This window comes from Rattus norvegicus, chromosome 12, assembly GCF_036323735.1.
Source record: "Rattus norvegicus strain BN/NHsdMcwi chromosome 12, GRCr8, whole genome shotgun sequence".
Lineage (NCBI taxonomy): Eukaryota > Metazoa > Chordata > Mammalia > Rodentia > Muridae > Rattus > Rattus norvegicus.
Genome location: NC_086030.1, coordinates 20,509,997 through 20,523,223, shown reverse-complemented (window position 1 = coordinate 20,523,223; position 13,227 = coordinate 20,509,997). Strand labels below are relative to the sequence as shown.

At 48.0% G+C, this 13,227-nt stretch overlaps 1 protein-coding gene across 36 annotated transcripts in view; it reads left to right on the top strand.

The window, feature by feature from the left end:
* Positions 1-12,994, top strand: part of Sun1 (Sad1 and UNC84 domain containing 1) — a 44,894-nt gene extending 31,900 nt beyond the window's left edge. For 24 of the 36 annotated variants that reach the window (XM_039089559.2, XM_006248949.5, XM_006248948.5 and 21 more), the window contains 9 exons: positions 552-638; positions 2,003-2,046; positions 3,067-3,178; positions 5,141-5,395; positions 5,834-5,918; positions 8,592-8,707; positions 9,884-10,051; positions 11,262-11,354; positions 11,564-12,994. In XM_039089559.2, coding sequence (XP_038945487.1) covers positions 552-638; positions 2,003-2,046; positions 3,067-3,178; positions 5,141-5,395; positions 5,834-5,918; positions 8,592-8,707; positions 9,884-10,051; positions 11,262-11,354; positions 11,564-11,677 — 1,074 coding nt within the window. In that variant the 3' untranslated portion in view covers positions 11,678-12,994. The remainder of the gene's footprint in view (positions 1-551; positions 639-2,002; positions 2,047-3,066; positions 3,179-5,140; positions 5,396-5,833; positions 5,919-8,591; positions 8,708-9,883; positions 10,052-11,261; positions 11,355-11,563) is intronic. The other 12 variants (XM_063271462.1, XM_063271458.1, XM_063271466.1 and 9 more) reach the window with 2 other exon arrangements.
* The last annotated feature ends 233 nt before the right edge of the window (positions 12,995-13,227 follow it).

The window sequence follows — 13,227 nt, the reverse complement described above, 5'->3', positions numbered from 1 at the left end:
GCTAGGCAAGTGCTCCTGGAAAGAAATCTGTTTCACTTGCTGCTTTTGTTAACTATGGCCTTAATGAGCCCAGAAAAGTTGGGCTAGAGCTGAAAATCCTCCTGCCTCAGCCTCCTGAAGGCTGGGATGACAGCTTGGCACCATCATCCTGTCCCTAGTCACCTTCCTAATCACACATGATGAGACCGTATTGTGATGGTGCTTTTGGATGTTGCCAGTGAGTGTGGACATACCATGTATTTCGTATGGGTAACAGATGATAGAGGGAATGAGTGGGCCCTGGCTCTTTGAATATAGGGGTTTTGTTTTAGAACTCTGAAGATCACAAAGCCCAGTGGATCTATGGGTTCATGTGAATTGATTTACTTCCTATTAGAGGAAGCTGCTGGTATGATTTCTTTTGGGTTTGAGACCTCCAGACAGAGATAGATAGGGTGTGACTAGGCCCTCAAGATGCTACACCACCCTGTGACCATAGTGAGAATTACTGGCCTGCCCTGATGACATGTACGTGATGTACTCTCAGCCATTTGTTCTGTATTCATTCTCAGACTGACTTCCTGACTTTACACCATGACCATGAAGTGCGTCTCTCCAGTTTGGAAGATGTTCTTAGAAAACTGACTGAAAAATCTGAGGTATTTGTTCTTTTAGTTGTGTGTGTCTGTGTCTGTCTGTTTGTTTATACATGCGTGGGAGTGCACACATGGAGACAAATGAGGGATCCTGCCCTGTCACTCTACCTTTTTCTTTTGAAACAAGGTCTTTTACTGTGCCTTTTTTGTCCACCCCTTGGAGCACTGGGTCACTGGCACGTGTACAGCCACACTAAGCTTTTTCTTCAAAGGCTGGGGTTTTGAACTTAGATCCTTATGCTTGCACAGCAAATGCTTTTACCCACCGAACCTCTCCCCAGCCATGCAGTATTTGTACCTGACTTTATAACTGGAGTCCTATGTGTGTACACATGCTTAGGAGTGGGTGGGTGAAGCCAAGGCCTCATGCTGGCTAGGCAAGAGCAACACATGCACCATAGTGCCTGTGGAAGTCAGAGACAGCTCAGCAGAGTCATTTCTCATCTTTCACTCTGTGTCCTGGGATTGAACTCAGATCATCAAACTTGGTACAAGTACCTTCACCCACTGAGCCCTCTCACGAGCTCAAACCAGTTTTTTAAAATAAAGATCAACTGGAATCCAATATTCTTCAAAGCCTATAGCCAGAGGGCCTTGCTGTTGGTCCGTACAACTGGAAAAGCTGTCTTGTGGTTTTGTTTTCTGGGCATTTCAAGTCTGTTGCTTAACTGCAAGCCTGACGAAACAGAAGTGGCCGTGCTGGCTTTAAAATTCAGTCACCTCCTACTCAGGAATCCCTATGAGCCCCTGATATCACTCAGCCTCCACCAAAAAGTATAAACTATGTTTTACATAAACTCAGCGTGGGTGGGAGAGTATCGCTATCGTGTGCTGGTAAACTGGGTATTGCTGTAGGTCTCCCCTGCCAACCATATGGATCTTAGCATCCTTAGGGCACAGGACTGAGCTGGGCATGGCAGATGCTTGTGTGCTCACTGAACTGAAGCATGATTTGCTGAGTCAAAGTAAGCAGATTAGGGGTTGGGGATTTAGCTCAGTGGTAGAGCGCTTGCCTAGCAAGCGCAAGGCCCTGGGTTCGGTCCCCAGCTCCAAAAAAAAAGAAAAAAAAAAGTAAGCAGATTAGCTCATGGTCTCTTGGGATCAGCTTCTACTTCCTGATTATTGGTGTCAGGAAAGTTCAGCTGAGCAGGAAGAGAGGGGCCTCAATAAGGGGACCCAGAACACACTTGACCTGAATGAACACTCTGACTCTGAGTCAGAGGGAGACCCAGCCATGCTCACCATGTTTCCTTTGCTCAGGCATTTAGAAGCTGAGACTTGCCATTTATTACGTGAAGTTTTAAGTTACTCGGACATTGATTTATGAACTCAGTCATAACTGTTTACAAAGTATCCCCCACTTCCAGGCTATCCAGAAGGAGCTGGAGGAAACCAAGCTGAGAGCAGGCAGGTAGGTGACCGCAGGGAGCTCTGACTTGCCTCCCATGGTACTCTGATCATTTGGGTGCTCATTCGCTATTTATTGGGTGCTAAGGCTCAGTTGTCATTTGCCCCCTGAAGACACCAGCCTTTGGGTATCTTTCTGGGAATTCTCTCGGGCCGTGCAATAGAGGCCCTGAGGAATTAGGACTTTCTTTTTTTTTTTTTTTTTTTTTTTCCGGAGCTGGGGACCGAACCCAGGGCCTTGCGCTTCCTAGGCAAGCGCTCTACCACTGAGCTAAATCCCCAGCCCCCATAGGACTTTCTTTAGACAGTACATGGCTAGGTCTCTACTTGGCCATGAGGAGCCACCTGTGTCCTTGGTGGACTCCCTCTGCCAGGAGCCTCTCTGTCCCTGGCTTCATTGGCTCCATCAGTGTCTAAGCAGACATACATTTAGGCACAGCCCAGCTGTGGTGCCCAGCAGCCATGTATCTTCTCGTGGCTGCCGCACTTTCCACACCTAAGGCTGTGGTCCTTGTGCCCAGCATTGCATCTTCTGTGCACACTCTGGGAGTGCATGTAGTTGGAATTGTGGCCTTTGTAGTTGCTGAGGTAGATGTGGCAGCGTAGCAGCACTTTGCTGGCTGATGGGCTCTCTGCATGTGGGATGGGGCGGAGGGGGGGGAGTGTGGTGCGCTTAGTTCTTCCCAGACCTAGTTTCAGTGAACACTGACTTGGTATTTGAATGTGTAGATGCAGAGCATTTATCTGGAGAGAACTGTTCCTGCTGGGCTTGTTAGCATCTATCGCAAAGGCAGTGTTCATGGGTCTCTCACAGCCTCTCAGTGAGTCAGGAATCATATACCCTGAAATCACCTTCCATTCCACTGTCTAGCCCATGAGTATAGAGCTGCAGAATCAGCCTCAAAGCCCTGGGTAGACATTGGTAATTTTGAGGACATAGACATGCTGCTTCGTTTAGGGTTGAGTCTTCCTCTGAGGCCATCTAGGCCCTGACCCCGCCCCCTCCCTGGTTGATGTCTTCTAGCAGGGATGAAGAGCAGCCCCTCCTTGACCGTGTGCAGCACCTAGAACTGGAGCTGAACCTGCTGAAGTCACAGCTGTCGGACTGGCAGCATCTGAGGAGCAGCTGTGAGCAGGTAAGTGCCGGTGTTAGACTGCTACCGTGAAAAGAAAGTCACCTGGTTGTGTCAAAGTTCATTGTGGTTGCCTTCAAAACTTTTTTTTATGTGTGTGTTTGGATGAGCAGACAGGTACAGGGACATGAACAAAAATCAGAAGAAGCCATCAGGGGTCAATTCCCATCTTTTAGAGCCCATTTCCTGGGAGGCAGGGTCTGTTGTTGAGGCTGGAAACCAGCAGGCCCTAGAATTCAGTCTTATTGTCTGCTCCCTCAGAGCTGGGGTTATAGGCAATTGTGGGGACACGGCTTGTCATGTGTTGATGGGTCTGTGTTCCGGTCCTCAATAAAGAGCTCTTCACCACTGAGCCACCTCTCCAGCCCCACCTTTTTTTTTTTTTTTTTTTTTTTTTTTTTGGCGTCTAGCATTCTGAGAGGCAGAGGCAGGTGGACTTCAACCTGGTCTACAGAGCTGAGTTTCAGGACAGCCAGGGCTACACAGAGAAATCCTGCCTCGGGGTGGGGGTGTGGGGATAACTTGGAAAAGTTGAGTCTCTCCTTCCACCATGTGGATGCTGAGAATCAAGCTCAGGTCTGACCTAGTGTCAGGTACCGTTACCTACTGAGTTTTTCACCGTTGTTTAGTTATATATTAGGTTTATGACAAGGGGATGGGAACGGAGTGGCACAGACCTTCAATCCCAGCACTGGGAAGGCAGAGGCAGGCAAATTTCTCTGAATTCCAGGCCAGCCTGGTCTTACAGAGTGAATTCTAGGTCAGGATAGCCAGGGCTACACACAGAAACCCTATCTAGAAACTGCCCCCAACCCCCCAAAAAAGTGTTTGCATATTTTTATGGTGCTTGGAGATGAGGCTGGAGTCTAAATAGGCCAGGTGAATGCTCTGTGACAAAACTGTGCTCCATTTATACTTGAGGGTTGCAGAAATTCTCAGCTCACACATTGATGACTCCTGACTGTCCCAAACCCAGCAGCATAGCACACTCACACCTGAGCTCACTCTGCCTGATCACACAGTACAACTGACACATGTTAGAGATTATGAGAGAGTGTGTATGTATGTGTTGTTCCTGTCCGTCCATCTACAGTGCTTTGCCACTTGCCCATCCATGTTACAACATCCACAAATGTTGCAAGGCTCATTATCCTGGGTCTATTGAATGTAAATAGGTATCCTCTTGGCAGGAGTCCTCACAAGCCATGTTCAGACCATAGCTAGAGAATTGATTGTAACATGTCTGGTAACTTATCTAGATAATGAGCTCAGAGACCAGGTAGGAGTGCTTGGTGGGGATAGCAGGGTGCATAGACAGGAGTTTGTCTCCTGTTCGCACTACACGTCTTGGGTGCTGGCAGGCTGGGAGTCTTTGCTAGTGTCTAATTACAGATGCACTCTCGGGTATTGTCTTTTGAAATGAATAGAGATGAGCAAGGATCAGGTAGTCCCAGGAGTCTGAGGGAGGAAGAGTGTATAATGAGGCTGTTTGAGGGGTTGAAGGTGTGGAGCCCTGCCAGCTTTGCGGTAGGTAGATGCATTTCCTGGACTTTGCCCTGTGATTGTTTCGTTGGAGGCAAAAGAATTTTGTACGTGGTAAGTAGGGACTCAGCCTCCTGACAGGCGAGCTCTCAAACTGTTTATAAGGAGCAGTGAGGATGGCGGCCTGCCCATGCCTCAGCTGTGAGGCTGTGTGCTGGGAGCTGTTGAGTAGACTCAGTGGGGATCACAAAGCACACATCCCTTTTCTGTAGTTCACTGCGCAAACATCCTTCATGCAGCACTCCAGTTCATTCCTCGTCTGTTGAGCAGGTTCCAGCAGTTTGGGAATAATCTTGTTGAATGTGAAGGGGGCAGTTGTATTGCACTGCCCTGTCTTGCAGTTACTTCTGGAGGCTGTGTCGAGCAGTTGGCTCCTGCAGTGCCGCCGGCACACACTTCTTATTCCTCCCTCCATCTCACCAGGCTGATGCCCGCATCCAGGAGACTGTGCAGCTCATGTTCTCTGAGGACCAGCCGGGCGGCTCCCTCGAGTGGCTGTTACAGAAGCTTTCTTCTCGGTTCGTGAGCAAGGATGAGCTGCAGGTGCTTTTGCATGACCTTGAGCTGAAACTACTGCAGAATATCACACACCACATCACCGTCACAGGCCAGGCTCCGACATCCGAGGCCATTGTGTCTGCCATGAGTCAGGCAGGGATTTCAGGAATCACAGAAGCGGTAAGTGAACAGACAGGTTCAGCCTCCACCATAGACACTGGGTATGGGTGCCAGTGTTCTGAGAACATAATACTTAGCCTTGCCCCAGATGAGGCACGGCTGCTGTCATCACAGGAAAGCATTCCTTAGCTTTGCACTCAGTGAATCCTTTTGTCCCAGGTCTTCCATATCCCTGCGTGTGATTATAAACTTCCAACTGTGTGCAGTTTCCCTTAGTTGTCACATCCTAACCCTGATGTCCAGTGATGGTGACAGTGCTCAGGACACCCTGGCTCTTGTACCTGCTATGAACTGTCATGCCCTAGTGATAAGAGTCTGGCCCTGTGCTGCTCATTTACTGATGAAGTGTAGCATGTTGTGTTCCCCAAACATAGGCGTACAGAGTCCTGAATCCTTGCAGCTTGTGTCATTAACACTCATTTTCCTTCTGGACCACAGCAAGCACATATCATTGTGAACAATGCTCTGAGGCTGTACTCCCAAGACAAGACTGGGATGGTGGACTTTGCTCTGGAGTCTGGAGGTGAGTAACCAATAGAAGAGGTGAGCAGGAGCATGTAAGACAGGGCAGGAATCTGGGCGGGCCTACAGAAAGCTGCCACTCGTTCCCACTACCCTCATGGTTGCCTTGTGTAGCCCTGACTGGCCTGGGACTAGATCTGTAGACCAGGCTATCCTCAAACTCAGATAACCTTCTGCCTCTGCCTCTGCCTCCCACCAGGGAGGGAGTGTGGGGTGCCCGGTTGGGTGGAGGCATTGTCCCCCTAACTTAAGCAGCCGGTAACATGGATGGTCAGGAACCTGGCTGCCATCACTGCTGGGCCCTCTACTACTAGTGTGGGAATAGCCAGTTTCTTAGGGCTGGGCGGGGTTAGCTGGTTGCTTACTCTTCTCAAAGAACCTCCTGGTCTTTTTATTTTTAGATGATTTTAATTATATATTGTAAAATGAACTGATATCAGAAATTATATTTAGATGAGAGGCACTGACTGGCTCTTTGGTTTGGCAGCTGTCACTGTTCTGGGGCCATGTTGGAGCTTGTAGACTTGTGTCACCAGCTTAAATCCCCTGAGGCCCCAAGAGGTTGCCCCAACAGCTGTTCTTAGACTAGGGAGAGGGTGTTTAAGAAGCTTGGCCACTGTCCAGGAGCTCAGGTCTTCATCTGCAGCATCGGAACCATACTGTCTGCCTGTTTTATTATGCACTGCCCCTCCTCTGCAAGTCAGAGACGGCACTGAAGCTTGACTGAGGTACACTGAACCTGAGTGCTCCGAGGCTAGGACCTGTGTGTCTGTGAGACTTCTCAGATCCTTTCCCCCTTCTTTTTATGTTTTATATTTATTTCATGTTATGAGTGTTTTGCCTGCCTTTATGTATGTATGAACTACATGCATGCCTGGTAAATATAAAAGGAGAAGACAGCAACAGATGCCTTGAAACTAGAACTATGGATTGTTCTGAGTCACTCTATGGAAGCTGGGAGCAAAACCCAGGTCCTTGACAATGCAACAAGTACTCTTTTACCGCAGAGTCATTTCTCCAGCCCTGACCTCTCAGTTCTTATTTCGTATTAGCACTAATGTCCTAGCTGCCTGCTCCTCTAAAAGGGCAGAATGTCTGTCCCCTCACTAGTCACTCCTTTTCCCAGGGTGTTTTGGCTTGTGGACATTTGTAACATTTGTGGCCTCTGTTGACTAGTTAGGTAGCCTCTGAAAGTTACTGTCCCCTTACACCAGTGCTTATGGGACTCTTGGCCCTTATTTAGGAAACCATGAACAAAACTTTGATAGCCACTATCTCTCATAGTCACACACACAGTTGTGAAGGAGTCAGATGAACTGATATGAAAGTAAACCCACTGAATTGTTGAGTGCTCTCTGCAGTGATTGGCTCCAGTGGTTACTTGGGGCTGTTGAGCTAAGAATAGAGGAAAATGGTGCTGGATATTTGTGTGTGAGGTGTGAGGCTGTGCTGAGTTCTTACGCTGTGTTCTGCCTGATCATAGTATGTGTGCCAGCTCCAAAGGCATTTGGATGGTGTGTGTACATGTATGTGCACGCACACATGGTATTTCTAAGAATTTATTTTATAGGTATGGGTAGTTTTCTCTGCATGTATGTGTTTCTACAATGTGTGCCTTGTGCCCTTGCAGTTTAGAAAGGGGCAATTGGAACCCTTGGAACTGGAATTACAGGTGGTTGTGAGCCACCAGGTAGGTGCTAGGAACTATAACCAAATCCCCTGGAAAAGCAGCTAAGTGTTCTTTTTTTTTTTTTTAATTTATTTATTTATTTATTTATTTATTTATTTATTTATTTATTTATTTATTATATATAAGTACACTGTAGCTGTCTTCAGATACACCAGAAGAGGGTATCGGATCTCTTTACAGATGGTTGTGAGCCACCATGTGGTTGCTGGGAATTGAACTCATGACCTCTGGAAGAGCAGTCGGGTGCTCTTAACTGCTGAGCCATCTCTCCAGCCCCAGCTAAGTGTTTTTAACCACAGAGTCATTTACTAATTCTTATGTTTTTAAATATCAGTTAAAAAAATTAAATGCAGAGCTGGGGAAATGGCTTAGTGGTGAAGTGGGGACCAGTTCAGATCTGAAAGCCCACATACATTCTGAGTAAGCAGAGCAGGCTTATAGTTCCATTGGTGGGATGGCAGACCAAGCGAGTCTGGCCAAAATCTGTGAGCTCAGCTGAAACATTCTGCCTCAAAGAATAAGGTTGTGGGCAACGGAAGAAGACCTCCATAGTCAGCTCTAGGCCTTTATCTCTAACCCATCCCTGTACTCACACAGATGGGAAAAAAGTCCACTTTCTAACACGGAAAGAATAAGGCTGATGAAGGTACTTTTTAAAGTAGAGCAGTTACTGTGAATAGCAGTGTGGGTAGAGGGAATGGGTTTGGGGTCCTGGAGAGATGGCTCATTGGATAAGAACATTGGCTGTTCTTCCAGAGGACCAGCATCCATATGGTAGCTTACAGTATCTGTGTAAGTCCAGTTCCGAGGATCCAGTTCTCGCTTCTGTGGGCATTGGGCATGTATGTGGTGCACAGACATTAATACAAGCAAACCACCCCACACACATAATTTAAAAACAAACAAAAACCCCACTGTAAGCCTCCAGGTCTCACTTCCCAGCATGCTGCAGTCAAGTGTGATTCAAGTATCTCTGTGTTCCAGGTGGCAGCATCCTAAGCACTCGGTGCTCTGAGACCTATGAGACCAAGACGGCACTGCTGAGCCTGTTCGGGGTCCCACTGTGGTACTTCTCACAGTCACCTCGAGTGGTAATCCAGGTGAGCTGCTGTCCACAGGCCCCTGCATTTCTTAGCCCCCCATGGGGGTAAACCAGCCATTAAGAATTGGTAGGACCCTAGCACTCAGTGTGCAGCCGCCCCGGAAGGGCACCAGGTTTACTGGACAGGCACTCATGCAGCCTTTCCATCTGATTTGAGACAGGTGGGCTGAGGCTCCCTGCCTGGTCCTGCTGTTCAGCTCATGTGTCTTGGCTACAAAGAGGAGAGTTGGAAGGGAGCATCATAGGAGGGCCACAAGAGCCATGCTGGTTGCTTTCTGCCTAATCTGCACTGCTGCTTCCCTGCAGCTTGCCTCTCAGGTGAAAAGGAAAATTTGAATGGCCAGGATTGAAGCAATTTCCAGTACTTTTCTATGAAGCCCCCAGTGAGTCTCTCTTTGACCTGTGTACACAAGGCTCAGACTTCAGGCGCTGGAGTTTTATCAGCAGACCTAAGACTGAGACCCCAGTGCAAGAGCCCACCCTACTTTCAGTGTCCAGCCTGGACTCCAGCTCCCTATGTAATCACAGATGACCTTGAACTCCTTATGCCAGGATCTCTATCTGTATTGGTGTCCATGATCGTCTGTGTAGTCCAAAAGTGAAATGGAAAATGCCAGAAATTTAGGAAGGTCATAATGTATGGCATACATTGTCATAATGTATGGCAATGAAAGAACATTGTACCAAGGTTTGGAACTAGAGAAAAACTAAGGAATCTATCACTTCGAAATGTGTTTGTTGAGTAGAGCTGATGGGTAACAGTGTGGCCCTGGTAATCATAACTATGGACTAGTCTGAAGTGCTCCCTGCTCCAAGTCAAGCTTTGAGGCTTGACTAGCAGATCCGGGCTTTTGTGTGTATCATTCACCTGGATATGGGCAATGTTGTAATTTTTATTTTATTTTTCTCAAAAACTGGGAAGATTGGGTTTTCAGCTTTTCATTTATGCTCATGGAAAATTAAAGGGCTCCTCATAGGTGTGCCTGGTATTCAGCATGGTATAGACAGGTGTCTGCTGTGCACTGCACTCTGCTGCATAGGCGCATGGGGCCACTGTTGGCACGACTCTCCACCCCTGTGCTTTATCTGGAATTCATTGTGCCCGTCCTGTGATCAGACTTGGTTCCGGTGACCAGTCCTGACCCAGCCTGAGTCGTACTGTTCTCTCCCCTAGCCCGACATCTACCCGGGGAATTGCTGGGCATTTAAGGGTTCCCAGGGGTACCTGGTAGTTCGCTTGTCCATGAAGATCTACCCAACCACGTTCACCATGGAGCACATTCCAAAGACGCTGTCACCGACTGGTAACATCTCCAGTGCCCCCAGAGACTTTGCAGTCTATGTGAGTACAACACTGCTGACATCCTGGAAATGGCTGTCTCCTCTCCACCCTTAGGGCATTTCCTTTATCCAGAGGGTAATGAGTTCAGATTACCTCCTGGGAAACCCTTGTTCCGATCCTCTTTATCCTTCTAAGTCAGCATTGCTGGACCGCCGTACTGCAGCAGTGATACTGATAACAGATCAAGTGAGACACTTAACGTGGGCATTGTGTTCATCATTTTCACCTGTCCATTAGCTCTGACAACTGCTGAGAGAAAACACTTTTTTTTTTTTTTTTTTGCCTCATGCATTTTTAGGCAGGGGCTCTACCACGGAGTCACGCCCCCAGCCCCTCCCTGGGGGATTCTAGGCAGGGGCTCTACCACTGAGCCACACCCCCAGCCCCTCACTGGGGGATTCTAGGCAGGGGCTGTACCACTGAGCCACGCCCCCAGCCCCTCACTGGGGGATTCTAGGCAGGGGCTCTACCACTGAGCCATGCCTCCAGTTCCTTACTAGTGAACCCTAGGTAAAAGCTCTACTGAGGTACAACCCCAGTCCTTGAGACATAGTTTATGCCCTTTAGTGGTTGTGCACAGTGCTTTACAGTGCTTTTGCTCTCTCTTTCCGGAAGCCACATTGATCTCCTACAGCTTCTGGAACTCATTACCTCCCTTGGTCATGTCTCACTGTCACAGAGTCCTGTTGTCACTCTGCATTAGTAGTTAATGCCCGCTAGTTGCCTTTGAAGCCCTTTCCTATTACAAAGTCCTTCACATCTCCTCTGATATATGTAGAACCCATTGTGTTAAGCATATCTACACTTAGATGTGGTAGCCTTAGGGATGGTCACTCTTGCCCACCCTGACAACTGTCTATCCACAGACTCACACTTCCTGCCTTGCCCCAGCCTATCTGCTGCTCACATCCCGCTTATGTCCCTTACTTGCAACACCCAGAATCTGCACAGGATTTCAAGGGCATCTGGGCTGTGAGAGTGCTAAGAGTGATCACATCATATCATCACAAGCTGGCCCTGTGTTGGCTAAGTGCATAGTTTCCTAACGGGAGTAGCCATAGCTGCTCTTGAGTGATTGTGGGTTCCAGGGACAGTGTGCCTGTTCAGGGACACTCATCAGGTCTTTCTCAGGAGAGACAGCTTGTCACTCAGGGAAGCAGGGCTGGAGTATGATTGGGGTTATCTTTGTGAAAACACATGGTCATTGCAGGGACTGGAAACCGAGTATCAGGAAGAGGGGCAGCCTCTGGGACGGTTCACCTATGACCAGGAAGGGGACTCACTCCAGATGTTCCACACACTGGTAAGCACAAGAATCCTTCCTCCCTTATTCATGCCTTTGTGTGGCAGGCATGTTGAGACACGAGGGTGATCAGTCCATGAGTCCCAACTGCTCGTGAGGCTTATCTGGGATATGGCTATATCCTGTCACGTATCCCACAGGGTAAAGGGTTGGTGGTGGTAGGTGATCTCTGACTGCTAACATGGAACAACTTATTCCCTCAACTTCAGGAAAGACCTGACCAAGGGTTCCAGATAGTAGAGCTCCGGGTTCTGTCCAACTGGGGCCACCCTGAGTACACTTGCCTCTACCGGTTCCGAGTCCACGGAGAGCCCATCCAGTAGAGCACTCCAGCCATGTACATGTCTGTATATACCAAGACGCCATAACACTGGAACTCATTGAGCAAGAGAGCACATAAGCATAGGACCTGTCAGTCACCCTTCAATAAATGTATGATAGCCATGAGGACATGTTGAGTCCTCTGAGGCTGTGTGTGCGTGCTCAGAGCCCCAAAGCCTGGGAAGCTTTTTGAATTCATTTGAATGTATGGTTCTCGGACACTCCTTTGATTTGGGGATTTGCTTCAATGCATAAAGTCAAGCAGATGGGCTGGCAGGTTTCCAGGCTCTTGACATAGAGGCTGAGAGCTCTGCCTTGGCCATCCTCTGGATGTCAGGAAGGCAAAAGTTCCATTTGCTAAACCCACATGTTTCTTTCAGGGAAAAGGTCTGTTCAGTCTGACCCCTTCCAGATTTCCTGGTGGGGAGAGGCTGGGTATGTCGTGGATTGTCTGCTTTAAGCTGGGGCTCCCATGATTCCCCAGGGGAGTGGATTGGGCTTTCCAAAAGGGCAGTGGGGTACACACACCATGAATGGTGCTCTTCGGGTCTCAGCCAGGCCATTCCATTCCAGGCAGATCACAGAATGGACAGGAACCTTTTGAGATGTGACCTCTGGTGTCCTCCAGCTCTGTTAGGCCCTGCCGAGGGGGAACAACACTAAGGTGGTGCTAGTGGCTATCCCTCTTGGTCTTTACCACTGCAGCACTTTGTGCTGCCCTTGGGTTTGCCTCTGCACCATCATCAGCCCTTCTCAACGACTCAAATTTGGTTATAATTAATATTTAATATTTAGACTTTTGTGAGCAGACTTTATAACATACATCATCTGGACACTTGAAGTGTTTAGATGTTTTACCTAAACAACTGTTAAGTTTTATTGGTTAGACAGCCTGGCAGAATACAAGCTCACCTTCTGGGGCTCAGAGTTCTGGGATTTCGTGCATGTTGCAAGCAGTCCTTAAGACAGTGGCCCAAAATACATCCCACTCCATAGGGTTAGAGCCTCTGCCTGTGTGGCCAGGTTGTGCGATGTGCACACACTTTGCATACTCCGGGTTACATGCAGAAGTCAGAATTTCCTATATTAAACTAAATTGGGGAATTGGGGGTGGAGATATTTTGAATATTTATTTTTAAAAATGCAAGATAGGACTTTGTGCAATGTATTTTTGTAAATGCTTTTCAAAACACTTGTCTTTGGTAGTGCTTCTACTGCCTCCAAATTAAGATGCTATTGAGATGTTTAAATAAAAGAGTTAATTTTTAAAAGTGCATGTGCTATTTCAAGTGAATAATAAAAGTGTGTTTCTTTTCTCAGCTTGTCTTATCTCTGCCCATGTGAGTGGGGAGGGATTGCTAGGTCGTGTGCTTGAAGACTTCCTACTAAGTCCTGCAGGCACTGCCTCTGTCCTTCAAAGCCTCCATCCTCTTCCTGCTTAGAGGAATCTGATAGTCCAATCAGGCTCAAAGGAAGTAAGGCCAGAGGCTTTGGGTCTGGATGTGATCACAAGGCCCTGAGCTCAGCCTTGAGAGCCGGAACACCCGACTAC